Source organism: Chanodichthys erythropterus, chromosome 8 (assembly GCF_024489055.1).
Source record: "Chanodichthys erythropterus isolate Z2021 chromosome 8, ASM2448905v1, whole genome shotgun sequence".
NCBI lineage: Eukaryota > Metazoa > Chordata > Actinopteri > Cypriniformes > Xenocyprididae > Chanodichthys > Chanodichthys erythropterus.
Window position 1 is genome coordinate 31,680,113 of NC_090228.1, and position 15,393 is coordinate 31,695,505.

General features: G+C 38.1%; 2 protein-coding genes across 4 annotated transcripts in view; one reads left to right on the top strand and one right to left on the bottom strand.

Annotated features, from left to right (window-relative positions):
• LOC137024727 (tripartite motif-containing protein 16-like) overlaps positions 1–15,393 on the bottom strand; it is a 54,508-nt gene that overhangs the window by 18,431 nt on the left and 20,684 nt on the right. For all 3 annotated transcript variants that reach the window (XM_067392580.1, XM_067392579.1, XM_067392578.1), the window contains one exon: positions 12,869–14,934. In XM_067392580.1, the coding sequence (XP_067248681.1) occupies positions 14,399–14,934 (536 nt within the window). In that variant the 3' untranslated portion in view covers positions 12,869–14,398. The remainder of the gene's footprint in view (positions 1–12,868; positions 14,935–15,393) is intronic.
• Positions 1,396–7,094, top strand: LOC137024747 (gastrula zinc finger protein XlCGF57.1-like). Its single transcript, XM_067392608.1, has 3 exons — positions 1,396–1,447; positions 2,902–3,136; positions 4,173–7,094. Exons 2-3 carry the CDS (start codon positions 2,965–2,967, stop codon positions 5,249–5,251), a joined length of 1,251 nt encoding a protein of 416 aa, XP_067248709.1. The 5' UTR covers positions 1,396–1,447; positions 2,902–2,964; the 3' UTR covers positions 5,252–7,094.

Below are 15,393 nucleotides of genomic sequence, written 5' to 3' on the forward strand. Positions count from 1 at the left end.
ATTTGCCGCTCCTCTGCCGTTTCTATTTGTAAGCTTCTCTGACAACGTATATGACAAGCTGCTTCTTCTTCGGCTTTTGCCTTGATACTCAACATTACCGCGGACACTGCCTACTAGTGGTCTGCATGCACATTGACGCGGACAACGACGCAGAAGCATAAATGAAAACAGATTCATAACCTACGGGGCAGAGGCCCCGCATAGGTCCGATGCACAAGTATAAATCAGCCTTAAAAGTGTAGCACTCATGCAATTGGTTTCTTAAGTAAACAATGTAAATAGTACCTATCAGCCATTTATGTTTACTGTTACTGAATCTCTTCCATTTGTGTCAGAGGAAAGAGAGTTAAGGATTCTAAGGGACACAGGGTTTGCACAGTCTTTTATTTTAGAAGAGATGCTCCCTTTCTCTGATGAATCACACATGGGTACTGATGTACTAGTTTGTGGGTTTGAAATGAGGTGTGTAACTGTTCCTCTTCATCAAGTTTGTTTGAAATCGAAACTCGTTACTGGGTTTGTTAAGTTGGGGGTATGCTCACAGTTACCGGTAGATGGGGTTGATCTCATTCTAGGAAATGATCTAGCAGGTGGCCAGGTTTTTCCTCGTCCTATTGTTGTACATCAACCGTTTACGGCTGAAAAATCTGAGTTTGATACTCAGTTCACTTCTGTATTCCCTGCTTGTGCTGTAACTTGTGCCCAATCACAGAAACTTGTAGATGTTTTGAGTCCTAGATATTTAAAAGCTCATTTTCAATTATTGTGAGGTTTATTGTGCTTGCAATTTTGATAGCTTTCTCTGACAGGATTTCTCTCTTTCTCAGCTCTCTCTATATTTTTTTTACTTCAGAAGAATTTATTAATTCATGAGGTAAAGAGTGTCTCCACAAAACCTGAAGCAAGTGGTTATGGTTGTCACAGAAGTTGCATTTAAAACAGCAGTTCAAGCTCAAGCTAAAAGTATCCATTTAATATTAAATTAGCCTCATTTTTGTCTAGAAACATCTGAGATGTTGTCAGAGCCAATGGCCTCATGGGCAGCGCGGCGACATGTAGCGCCAATGCGCTTTGGGCGACCCGAGTTCAAATCCCGGCTTGTGGTCCTTTCCCGATCCCGTCCCCCTCTCTCTCTCCCACTTCGCTTCCTGTCTAATTACTGTCCTATCATAATAAAGGCAAAAAAACGCCAATAATAAATCTTTAAAAAAAAAAGAAAAAAAGAAACATCTGAGATGTTAAAGAGACTTTTGATTTTTCTTTTCTATAATGGGATACATTAATCCTATTACATTTGTAAATTGCTAGAGATAATTATTTTGGCACAATAGCGCCCCCTCCTGCATACCACATTTTTGTATATAAAGGACTTTTATTTTAATCTGCAGACGTGATGTCATAAGGCTGCGCCGAGCTCCTGCATCTGTTGTAATTCATATCAAGAAAGGTTTGTTTTTAAGTATTTTACCATGTTTAAATCAATATAAACAATTAATGCACTTTTTTAGTTTTACAAGCAACGTAAGATTGCTTAGTTATTATTGAATTTAACATTGTATTATTTTATCTGACATAACTGAACATATTTTTTTTGTTAAGTAACAGAAACAGTGCATCTCTATCTCTCTCTCTATATCATGAATCAGTTTATCATAAACACGAATTCAGTCACTGTCAAGTAGTAATGGAGGAACTGAACTATTTGTAAACTTCGAATTTAATCAGTTGTTTCACAAAATGATTCACTGGTTTGAATCACCGCATGCTGACGTCACAAGCTACTCAAAACAGTGTAAATATTTGTATTAAAGTGTAGTATTAAATATAAGCTTCAAATAAAATAGAACATGCTATTAATAAAAATGTGTTTATAATTTGCAGTCTGTTCTTAATGTTTATTGTTAATTAGTTTTTTAATAATCTGTGGCCTGTTGCACAAAGTCGGTTTCAGTTTTTAGCAGGTTTCATTGCTATGGTAACTTACGCTACATGATTAACCGGCTCCGGAGCAGTTTTTATTCTGAGTTTGAGATTACAAACCCAAACTTGACCAATCAGCTGTGAGTAAAGTGACATGTATCTGATGCAATAAAGCCACTCCCCTTTTATCTCTCACTCCAAATTAAATCAGTTTATAGTAAAAACATTTTAGAGACAAAATTGCTCAACATTTGCTTTTAATTATTCATTATATTTATATTAAATAAATTAAAATTATGAATAATTCATGACATATTCATATAATTAGGCCTATTTTATTAATTTGCAATATTATCCTTTGCTTTTAAATTAAAATATATATAATACATGCATAATATTAAGCTTTTAAACAGATTCTTGTATTATTTTGAGCTCTTGGTGAAACTATATTAATTATTTGGTCTATTTGTTGGATTCACATGTCAGATATTTTCTTTCATTTGCCTTCTCAAACTTTCACTGCATCAGTGTTTATTCCTGCTTTGTAAATGCATTTAATTTCATATTTTTCATAACAATCTCTTCGCAAGAGACGTGAATTGCGCAGCTCTCTCATGAGAAGTGATTCAAACTGACGTTCTCCTTGTTCCGTGTGATTGGCTGTTTGCCGCACGTGTCACACTTTCAGGTGCACGCGCTTTGCAAACTCTGGATTAAACCTAAGTTCATAGAGAAAGTTTATACCGAGCGTTGTGCAACAGTTTATCTTGATCTAAACCAAATTGGATTTATCTGGATTTGTCAACTCCAAACCTACTCTGAAACTCAGAGTTTGTTCTGCTAGCTTCATGCAACAGGCCACAGGTCGTTTAAGGCCATTAATTCTAACTCTGACTCCCTTACCATTGCACTGACTACTGAACTAAGCAGATTTAGCTTGGATTTATTTTTCTTTCTGTTAATTATTCTCATTTTAAACAGGACAAATACACAGAAAAACTCCCGGTGAAGCAACTGAGACCCACATGACACACTATTATAAAGATGGCATTTATTAAAGAAGAGAGTGAAGACATGAAGATTGAAGAAGTGTTCAGTTTGAAACAGGAAGAAACTGAGGAACAATCAAAGATGACGCTTATTAAAGAGGAGAGTGAAGACCTGAAGATTGAAGAAACATTCAGTTTGAAACAAGAAGAATCTGAGGAACAAACAGGTTGGTTTCATGCAATAATAAAACTAGACCCCTTTAAATCTACAGGTGAAATCAGGCATTACTAGAACTAGCATACATAATTCAACACACATTATAGGATTAGTTCACTTTAAAATGAAAATTCCCCCAAACTTTACTCTCCCTCAAGCAGTTGGTAATATGTTTTAGACTAATATTTTATCTAAATATATATCAGAATAAAGTGCGTCAATCCCTGACAAGTATTGAATTTAGCTCTCTTTAATGTCTTTTTGAACTTGAATGGTCAAAAACCGCCTATCCTGGAGAGTAAATACAGTTGGTTATCTTAAGTACATAAACAGTTTAAAGAACATCAATGTATATCAGTGTATTGAATCTGTGTATTGTTAGAGAAATGCTTAATTAATGCATTACAATTTAACTAAACCCTTTAGATTTTAGTCGACTATCTACTGTAGATTTAGTTGAGTAAAATTAAGATTAAATGGCATTTTAGACAAAATAGTATGACCAAAACTAAATAAAAATTTGCTGTCAAAATTAACACCGCCCTCAAGTCATCCTAGGTGTATATGACTTTCTTCTTTCTGATGAACGCAATCAGAAATATATTAATAAATATTCTGATGCATCCAAGATTTATAATGGCAGTGAATGAGACCAATGTGTATGAAGATCAAGAAAGTTCCTCCATCCATCATAAATATGAACTCCACATGGCTTAGGGGGAATTAATAAAGTCCTTTTCATAAGTTGAATACGAAACAGGGTTGGCTACCCCTGTCCTAGAAAATCAGACTATAATTAACCAGATCTCCTGGGTCAATATGGGTTTTTTAAATAGCTGGTTTAAATGCCGGCTTGATATTTTTCAAACGTGCTTTAAAGCAAGTAAAGAGTGAACAATATTGAGAATGCTTCTCAGATAACATGTAACACCTCTCATAGTAGCATATAAGATCTACCTGTATGTTGGTTTTTACATGTATAAATGTTTTGATGTCATTTGCTTTATGCCATTAAAGTTGTTTTAACTTCTATTTGTCTTATTTAGACCTGATGGCACTGAAAGAGGAGACTGAAGTAATCGATGAAATTGAAGAGAAAGATGAATATCAGAATCATCATGATTTCATTACTGAAGAAAAAACTTTAAGTTGCTCACAGACTGAAAACACTTCCTTACAAAAAAGAGCTAAAAAGGCTGGGACTAAAAATAACTTCATCTGTAAACAGTGTGGAAAGAGATTAAATAGAAAAGGAAACCTTGAAGCCCACATGAGAGTTCACACTGGAGAGAAGCCTTATACATGCCCTCAGTGTGGAAAGGGTTTCAGTCAAAAAGGAAACCTTGAAGTCCACGTGAGAACTCACACTGGAGATCAACCTTACACATGCCCTCAGTGTGGAAAGAGTTTCAGTCAAATTGGACGCTTTGAAGACCATATGAGAATTCACACTGGAGAGAAGCCATTCATCTGCCAACACTGTAGAAAAGGATTTACTCAAAAAGGAAAGTTTGAAGTCCACATGAGAACTCACACTGGAGAGAAGCCTTACACATGCCCTCAGTGTGGAAAGAGTTTCAGTCAAAAGGGAAACCTTGAAGTCCACATGAGAACTCACACTAGAGAGAAGCCTTGTACATACCCTCAGCATGGAAAGACTATTGTTCAAGACAGGAACCATAAGAGAGTTAACACTGGAGAGAAGCCTTTCACCTGCCAAGAATGTGGAAAAGGATTCACTCAAAAAGGACAGTTTGAAGTCCACCTGAGAATTCACACTGGAGAGAAGCCTTTCATCTGCCAACACTGTGGAAAAGGATTTATTCGAACAGGACAGTTTGAAGTCCACTTGAGAATTCACACTGGAGAGAAACCTTGTACATACCCTTTCACCTGCCAGCACTGTGGAAAAGGATTCACTAAAACAGGACCATTTGAAGTCCACATGAGAATTCACACCGGAGATAAGCCCTTCACCTGCAAAAAATGTGCAAAAAGTTTCCACCGTAAAGGAATCCTTAACAGACATCTGAAAACTCACATTGGAGACATTGAGTGTCATCACTGTGAAAAGACTTTCAAATGTAAAGAATCCCTTAATTACCACATGAGGATTCATGTATGAGAGAACTGACACACAGACAGGAATCATGTAATAACTCACACCAAAGAGAAGCTTTTCATGTGCCATCACTGTGGAAGGATACAATTTCACATAAGCATCCTGATATACTCAGGCAGAGTTGTTTTTCTTTGTTTTGGCTCATTTCCACCAAACTACGGTTCAGTACAGTTGTCTGATTCTTGTGGCTTGTACTTTTCTGAGGAGGCACTATCTCCCAAGTCTCTTTGAAATGTATGATGGGAACAAATGGTGATAGTTCTCAGTGGGGAACCCGGACATTACGGAGTCTGCACGGGTCAGGGGTTGTGAAGATTACCTTGTACAATTGTGTGTTTGATTGATCCAGTTGTTACAAGTGGTTCAGTTCATATAGTAGCCTATAATTAGTTTACCATTTTTTGCACAATAAAATCTTTACTGTTTATGTTGTGTATACTGAACTGTTTTGAATGTAATTTATATTTTGATTGGGAATTACTTCATTGTTATCATCTAATCAGAAAAAAAAAAAAAAAATCGAACTGAACAGAAATTGAAAGCATGCAATGCACTGGGTGAAATCATGAACAATCTCTCCAATCAAAGTTTCAGCTTTGCCCATACTTTGCCATATGTAAGCGTAGCAGAGTCTCGCCTACGACTGATGGTAATCTGCCATATTAGCACAGCCCTGAGTCAGTACAGAGTCCACCATTTCTGTTTACTAGCTGTATCAGCTTGAGCAGTGGTTCTCAAACCTGTCCTGAGGTACCACCAGCACCACCATGCTTCCCTATATCTGACACGCCCATTTCACCCAATTTACTTTTATCTGACACCATATTATTGCAACCTTGAAATTAGGTTGAAATGCCAATTGGTTATTAGTCATTTATATGATCATTTATCTGAACATTTAACTATTCTATTTATTATATTCAATATATTATTTCAATAAATAAATGATAAATTTCAATTTCTCTTTATTCATTATAATGTAACCTGAAAGTCAAAGAAAGAAAACATTTTCTACTTTCTTTAGACAATTTACTTTGCGCAATTCTATACAGCCATTTTGATAAAGACACAGGAGATATAAAAGTCTTTAAGAGTAAATACAATATTTAAACAAAGGAGATAACTGGAATGGCATCAACGAGATTGGGCACAGAACTGAACAGAACGACGTGGAGCTGGAGAGAGGCGTACTGTGAGCAAAACAGTCCATGGGAGTGGGGAGTGAGAGGAGCCAGGAACAGCCAGCTGGTAATCCAGAGTCTAGCCAGGAGGAGGCACCTAGGTGGCTTTCTCCACCAGGGGAACAATGGACAGAGATGGAGACCCAAGTGTAGCTAATGAGTTGAAGAGCCCACTTGACCGAGATGGCACAGGAGTTAAGGCGTTGCTGGTGGAAACAAGGTCTGAGGAGGAACCAAAGCAGATTGAGCCGAAGGTGCAGGCAGGATGGCATCTGACCATGGTGGAGCTAGAGGGACAAGGGAGCGCAATGGAGCTGAGGGAGAGCCAATAAGTTGATGTGCCAAGGTGGAACAATGAGGGACTTACTGTGTTTTTGGTGTTGGAGCTGAAATCTGCATTATGATAGCTCTCCAGGAGCAGAGGTGAAAACCCCTGCCCTAAGCCTTTCAATGGATCTTCAAATATACCTTCTAACATGAAAGCCTTCTAACATGAAAGTCATCATCAGGAATGCAGTTTGTCCCACCAAAGCTGTTCATTATGTTGCCTACGGTAACACTTTTCAGTGCGGCTGCAGTGAAACTCTCAGGCAGTTGGGAGGAAGCAGTCACCCCCTTTCTATGGATGACTAAAATCAGGTTCTGGTAATGACACAAAAGGAGAAAAATGCTTAAAGGGATAGTTCACCCAAAAATGAAAATTTGATGTTTATCTGCTTACCCCCAGCGCATCCAAGATGTAGGTGACTTTGTTTCTTCAGTAGAACACAAATGATGATTTTTAACTCCAACTGTTGCCGTCTGTCAGTCAAATAATGCTAGTGGATGGGAACTTCTACTATAAGAGTAAATAAAACTTGCATAGACAAGTCCAAATTAAACCCTGCGGCTCGTGACGACACACTGATGTCCTAAGACACGAAACGATCGGTTTGTGCGATAGACCGAACCGTATTTATATCATTTTTTAACTCTAATACACCACTATGTCCAACCGCGTTCATCACTCGATTCGTTTGGTCTGATCGCGCTCTGACAGTGGCAGTGATGTCTCGCGCATATTCTTCAATGAGAGTGAGACATCACTGCCGCTGTCAGAGCACGATCAGACCAAACGAATCGAGTGATGAATGCAGTTGGACATAGTGGTGTATTAGAGGTAAAAAATGATATACTGTTCGGTTTCTCACACAAACCGATCATTTCATGTCTTAGGACATCAATGTGTCGTCACGAGCCGCAGGGTTTAATTTGGACTTGTCTATGCAAGTTTTATTTACTCATAGTAGAAGTTCCCATCCACTAGCATTATTTGACTGACAGACGGCAACAGTTGGAGTTAAAAATCATCATTTGTGTTCTACTGAAGAAACAAAGTCACCTACATCTTGGATGCGCTGGGGGTAAGCAGATAAACATCAAATTTTCATTTTTGGGTGAACTATCCCTTTAAGCCTGACACTGCAACTTTCTCTAGAGCAGTGGCATGAGGTTGGGTTTTGGTAAGTAAAACCAATGGAAAAATTGAAACTTTTCTGGAAATAAACAAGTTCACATGTACATATAATTCAATAGAATGTAAGTTATGCGTATTTGGCGTGCTGTCTAGGGGGATGTCTCTGAGCTCGGAATATTGGCCCAAACCCAGAGTACCCCCCCTCCCCCTAACACTAATTACATACTTCAGCCTCTGATATTGTTGTTTGCCCTTGTTTTTCCATCCCATGCCTGTTTGTACTCTGAACTTTCTTTGTTTTAATAAACTGTACAATTATCCCATTCAGCCTGAGACTTTTAAGAATTTAAGTTTTCATGTAATTTTACCATGCATGTAACTCAAGAGAGGCAACAAAGAGAATAATAATAATTATAATGATTTTGATATTGTGATCGATATTGTGCATCCATTCTTTGGCTTCAGTTAAGAAATATGTAAGAGTTGATTAAACTTTGCTGTGGAATATTTGAAAAAATTCTAGTGAAAACTCAACTGTTAGTTCAACTAAAGAAATCCAATTTTTAGGCCCAATCCCAATTCTATTTTATACCCCTTCCCCTTACCCCTACGCCTACCCCTTCCCCTTGCCCCTTGAAACAGGGGAATATTTTCAGCCCTACCCCTTGACACTCTAAGAAATGGGACAACACTACTAGACCGTTACACGACATCATAAGTCGTCGCTAGCTCCTACGTCACAGATGCGCCGATGTTTATCACACACTTCTAAAGGCCAATTCACACCGCACCTACAACACTAGTCTGTTGGAGTTTGTTGGATCGTGTGATACCCCTGTTGGCGTCTGTTGGAGTCGGTTTTCACCCGATTGAACATGTTTAATCGGCGTTTGTCGGGTTGTGGAATGTCTGCACGGTGTGAACAGTTTTCCAACAGACGGCAACAAACTCTGACGTAATCTGACCTGGCCACGAACCGTTGTCATGACGATGAGGCAAGTCCCCTTCAAAGACAGATGTTTGATTGCGCCCGCGCCTCACACACACACAACAAAGCAGTGGAAACGTGACATCACAGCTTGTTCATTATAAAAAATAAAATACTGTAAAAAAATAATAAAATATACAAAAGGTACAATAGTCCATAGTGCAATCCGTGCCATTCAGCAAGAGCAGCTGCTCCACTTCACCGAAATAGAGAGGTAACGTTAACCACTATGAGAGCAACGCAGGTTTACCTTCAGTTTCGTTTTTAATAATTCGTTTTGGCTTGTTTAGCTACATGGTTGTATATGCTTATGGGTCTCGTTAATAAAAAGGGTCGAACATTTTTTTTTAATAAAAAAAATGTTTGTTGGTGCGGTGTGAATTGGCCTTTTAAGATGTCATCGATAGCTGTAGTGATCTCTGCTGCTTGGGTGACAGCTATTATTTGCATTTGTCTTCAGTTCTTCGCATAAGACAAAGGAGACGAGCCTGCGTGTTTCCTCAGGAGTCCCTGGTTGATACAGAACATACAATACTGATGAATAAGCACTTTTTGTTTATATCATGTAACGTACACGTATTTATGGACGTAACCACAACAAAACAATAGCCTACATTAATCAGGCATGCGGCAAAAAGACAAGTTAGCTGCCACCGGATTTGAATTTATGTTGTCAAATCAACGCGGGTTTCAATAAAATATAAAAAAATGTTGTGGAACTATAAAGTAAAAAACATTAGCGAACTGTTTTCATAGCGATTTTTACAAATCTTTTTTCGGAGAACATAACCGTATACATGAACACAAGATTAAAGGCAACATAAAACAAGTGATTATTTATTACTGAAATACGGTTTACCGTAAAAAAAAAAAAAAACTTACGTTTATGGGTCTCTCTGCTCACTTGGTCGGCCATGTTGGAAATTTATCATACCCCTTCGTCTGAAGTGTGGTCCCGAAACATCTTCATTTGAAGGGCTACCTGGCCCTTCCCCCTACCCCTTCCCCTTCCCCTCCAACCAAATGAGAATTGGGACACCCTTACCCCTTCACGTGAGCGTGCGAAACAAAGGGTAAGGGGTAGAATTGGGATTGGGCCTTAAGCTTTATTTGAATGGGACTAGTTCTATAAATTGTTGTTTTGTTCTTTTTTTTTACGGACAGAACTAATGTCTCCGTGTGGTGGGAGTGTGTATTTTCTAGACATGGGCATTACAGAGTCATGGGCTATGTTTGCGTTCATCACGCATGTCTTTTAATGTATTAAACTTGTTATACATTTTTATTAGAAAAACCCTTACGTAAACTTAACGAGTATATAGAAGTGGATGTTTATAATAAACTTATATAAAAGTGCAGAGAAATGTAAAATCTAGATTATATATAGAGATTTCTAGACAAGCATCTTGCGCTTACCTGACACTTTTTTGTGATTTGGCTATATTTAATAATTAGGGGCCAAGCACCGAAGGTGCTTAGGCACCTATTGTTATTGTTGGCGTTCCGTACGCTTATTATTATTCTTCCGCTTCTTCTTCCGCTCTTGAAGTCTATGGCAGCCCATAGAACCGCTTGCGGGAAAGTTGTGAAATTTGGCACACAGTTAGAGGACAGTCTGACCTTTGTCCATAGCAAATTTGGAGTCTCTAACTCAATCCCTCTAGCGCCATCAGCTGTCCAAAGTTGCACTTATGTTTATGTTAATAACTTTTGAACCATAAGGGCTAGAAACAAAATTCTTTTTTCCTCTGATTCCTTGGGTCAAGACGAATCGATTGCACCATATGACGTCATTTTCCGTCATGAAAATTTTTCCGCCATTTTGAATTTTCTGAAAAACGTACTTTTTCGAACTCCTCCTAGGCCGTTACTCCAATTTTCACGAAAATTGAACCAGATCATCTTCAGACCATGCCGACAAAATGTTATGGAATTCAAGTTGATTTCTCAAACCGTTTTCGAAAAACACGCAAACGAATTGTACGTAGTGCTTGCGAAAATAGACATAAGGCTGTATCTCCGCAACGCTTTATCGTATTCAGACCAAACTTGGTAACTGTCATCACAAGCATGACCTGAGGCAACATGCAGCGTTTCGGCGCAGCGCCACCTAGTGGTGCGGAGATATGAAAAATGGCTATTTTTACTTATAACTTCTGATGGGTTTGGCCAAAAATCATGAATTTGGTCTCGTTGGATTCGGGGAATCATGCCGAGTCGAATGATATCCAATTTTCCCATATTGGACATTTTGGCCGTCGGCCATTTTAAATTTGGTGCTAAAATGCTGTATTTTACGAACGCATTAGCGTATCGTTATGAAACTCGGTATGGGTCATCAGCACAATGCCCTGAAGGAGCATACCAAGTTTAGGACCAGCGCCACCTTGTGGTCAAAAGTTATAACAAAATTTACAAAAATGCTAATAACTTTTGACTATATTAACCGATTGTAATGAAACTGTTTTCAGTAGATTCCTTGGGTCATGCTGAGAACATAGATATCAAACTTTCCATAGTCAGCTGAACTTCCTGTCCGCCATATTGTTTTTCTTTAAAAACCTACTTTTTCGAACTCCTCCTAGACCGTTGCTCCGATTTTCACCAAAATCGAACCGTATCATCTTCAGACCATGCTGACAAAAAGTTATGGATTTCAAGTCGATAAGTCAAACCGTTTTCGTATACCAGAGCAACGAATTTGAGGCATGATGCAAAAATGACTCTTGAAGCTGTATCTCTGCAATGCTTTATCATATTCAGACCAAACTTGGTATGTGTCATCACAAGCATGACCTGAGGCATCATACAATGTTTCAGCACAGCGCCACCTACTGGAGTGGAGATATGAAAAATGGCTGTTTTTGCTTATAACTTCTGATGGGTTTGACCAAAATTCATAAATTTGGTATGGTTCATCAGGACAATGCCCTGAAGGAGCCTGAGAAGTTTCGGACCAGCACCACCTTGTGGTCAAAAGTTATAACAAAATTGACAAAAATGCTAATAACTTTTGATAATATCTACCGATTGTAATGAAACTGGTCTCAATAGATTCCTTGGGTCATGCTGAGAACATAGATATCAAATTTGCCATATTCAGCTGAACTTCCTGTCCGCCATATTGTTTTTCTTTAAAAACCTACTTTTTCAAACTCCTCCTAGACCTTTGCTCCGATTTTCACCAAAATTGAACCGTATCATCTTCAGACCATGTCGACAAAAAGTTATGGATTTCAAGTTGATAAGTCAAACCGTTTTCGTATACCGGAGCAAAGAATTTGAGAGATGATGCAAAAATTACTCTTGAAGCTGTATCTCTACAATGCTTTGACATATTCAGACCAAACTTGGTACGTGTCATCACAAGCATGACCTGAGGCATCATACAGTGTTTCGGCGCAGCGCCACCTACTGGAGTGGAGATATGAAAAATGGCTATTTTTGCTTATAACTTCTGATGGGTTTGACCAAAATTCATTAATTTGGTATGGGTCATCAGGACAATGCCCTGAAGCAGCCTGAGAAGTTTCGGACCAGCGCCACCTCGTGCTCAAAAGTTATAACAAACTTGACAAAAATGCTAATAACTTTTTTTTCTAATTGCTCACTGCTGCTGTTGGTCTGATGCTCACGGCCATGTTGGCTGGCTTCTTGTGCCGTTTTTGTGCTTGGCCCCGTAATTGCTGCTTGCAGCTATATTTTTATAATTGTATTTTGTATCATATAGAAATTAAATGAAAGCATGCCAAAGATTTGTGTGCAATCATCAAAAAAAAAAAACAAGGATAAATGTTAATAAAACATAAGCAATCACAGACATTTGTAAAGGATTAGTATTTCCTGAAGTATTTTTTTCCTAACCTTTTTACAGAAAGTCACTGTAATCTTTACTGACCATTGTCTGTAATGATTACTGAGATGGCACATTTAGTTAAACTTCAGATAAAGTGTTAGTTCACCCAAAAATGAAAATTATGTCATTAATTACTCACCCTCATGTCGTTCCACACCTGTAAGACCTGCTTTCATCTTCAGAAAACAAATGAAGATATTTTTGATGAAATCTGAGAGGTTTATGACTCGTCCATAGACAGCAACAGAATCGCTTTCAAGGTCCAGTAAGGTACTAATGACATTGTTAAAACAGTCAATGCAGTGGTTCAACCTAATTATGATGAGACAAGAATACTTTGTGCACAAAAGTATTCAAATCTGAAAGTCATACAAACAATACTTAAAATCTTTTAAAATATTAATATATATAAAAATCAGTGGCAATCGGTGATTTTATTACACATGCTGTCATGTATGTGCGTTGCATTTGATTAAGTTAAATGCTCGTGTTCACTCTACACAGTGTTAGATACTCAGTTGCTCAGTCACACATATAGTAACAGTAAAAAGTATTTCTAATATGTTGGACCGTTTATTGAAAGTACCCTATTAAGACATGCCTTCATTGTGTTGTTTAGGTCAGACATTACGCACAAAGCATCGTTTGCAAAATATGCTGTATTATTGTGATTCCTCATGATGGCTCTAGTGCAGCACAAAAAACATAGCCTCCCTTATATACACACTTATATATATCCACACACACACACAGTAAATCTCAGAGATCAGGTGGATGGTCACTCAAGGTTGCTTAACTGAGCCTGGGACAAACAGGACCAAAGGCTGGATAAAGTACAGTGCATCAATGTTGCATGAGAAGTCTTCAGGATGGACCAATATTTTCAATATTTTGTATAAATGAAATAAAGAGAGAAGAACGCAGTCCTAAAATAGTGCAGTTACACACTACAGCATGTGTGCTAATAGCTAACGCTTAATTAGGGCTAATAGTATTTTAACACAGAACATGACAAAACCGAATAAAACATACCTGGGACAAACGCTGGTTAGAGCACAGTGCATCAATGGTGATTCAAGTCTTAAATGAAATAAACAGAAGGTCGGAGTTCACAAGCAGACCAATAAACACACTCTTCATCTTATCGTCACAAATAACACATATTTGACTCAACTAACACAACTAGGAGCTGACAGACAAAATAAGTAAACTGTGTGTAGTTTACAGTTCAAAACTTGACTTGAAAACAATCCAAACTTAGCTTTTGAGACAATCAATGATGCAACTTCACAGCAGGGAGCGATATGAGACCCTGCTGATGATTACACAGCTCCGCCCCGCAATATCAGGTGCACAAATGCAAATGATTTTATGCGTCAATTTAACATTATTTACATTCCGTTACACATACAGATTTATTCATGAAAAAGCAGTAATTCATCATCATTTGTTATACACAGCAGCAATAAATTATTAATACAAGCCATTAAAAGTAATTTTTTTACTTCCCATAGAATTAAAAATGATTTTATAGATATTGTTTGCTTGTTTAAAGCAGAATGCACTTGATTTTGATTTATTAATCCCCCCCCCCCCCAGGAATGGAGACAATGTGATGAATGAACGAAAGCATTATGGGTAGAATCTCTCTACAGTCTATTCTGATTCATCAACACAGTTTCACTGATGATCCATAGACAAACCTAAACCCAGGATAGAGCGGTTGAGTGAATGTGGTCTGGACTGTGTGGATGAGGCTCATTGTGTCTCCAGAAACACTGTAGAAGGACAGAGTTCCTGCACTGTGATCCACATACACTCCTATTCTACTGCTGATGGGCTTTACAGGCAGTTTAGTCTCCATGTTATTGTGTCTGAATGAGTAACTGGAGGAAGAGTAGACCAAACTCCAGGACTGATCATTAGATCCAAACACACACTCAATACCCCATCCCTTCCTGCTGATGCTCTTATATGACACTGATATAAACACACCAAACACATCACCACTGCATTCAATCTCCCAGTAACAGCGTTGATCACACACACTCTCTCTACACAACACCTGAATACAATAATCAAATCTGTCTGGATGATCAGGATACGGCTGAAGCTCTGTGTCAGTGTAAGTAATCACTCTGTTCCCCTCAGACAGACGGAGGTTTTTATTCACTGTGTTCAGATCCAGAGTGAACTGATGGGAATCTGATGGAGATAAAACACATCAGAATCAGGAATTATGAATCTGTCTGATCTTTTAATGTTTCAGTCGGAGTTTAAATCTCTGCACAGCACAGAAACCACTCATATAAGAGTTCTTAATTATATTTACATGTCTACAGACACAGGAGATTCAGTTATTTTAGTATTGTTAAACCTGTCTTCACACGATTCTCATTTCTCGGTTGGAGCCTTCAGTTAGTTTAGGGGACACTGGTTTTAAGCTAGTTCAACTCTTTTTTTAACAAACAGATGTTTTTTCTGTAAAAATGGGATGTTTCTCTTCTTCACAAATTTATACTGCAGTGTGCCTCAGGGTTTGGTTTCAGCTCCTTACCTTTTCTCTCTCTTCTTCCTCCTGCTTCAATTTTTAGGAAACACAATTTTTCATTCCACTTTTATGCAGATGACATGCAGATTTATATGCATTTGTCTAGAGTGTTC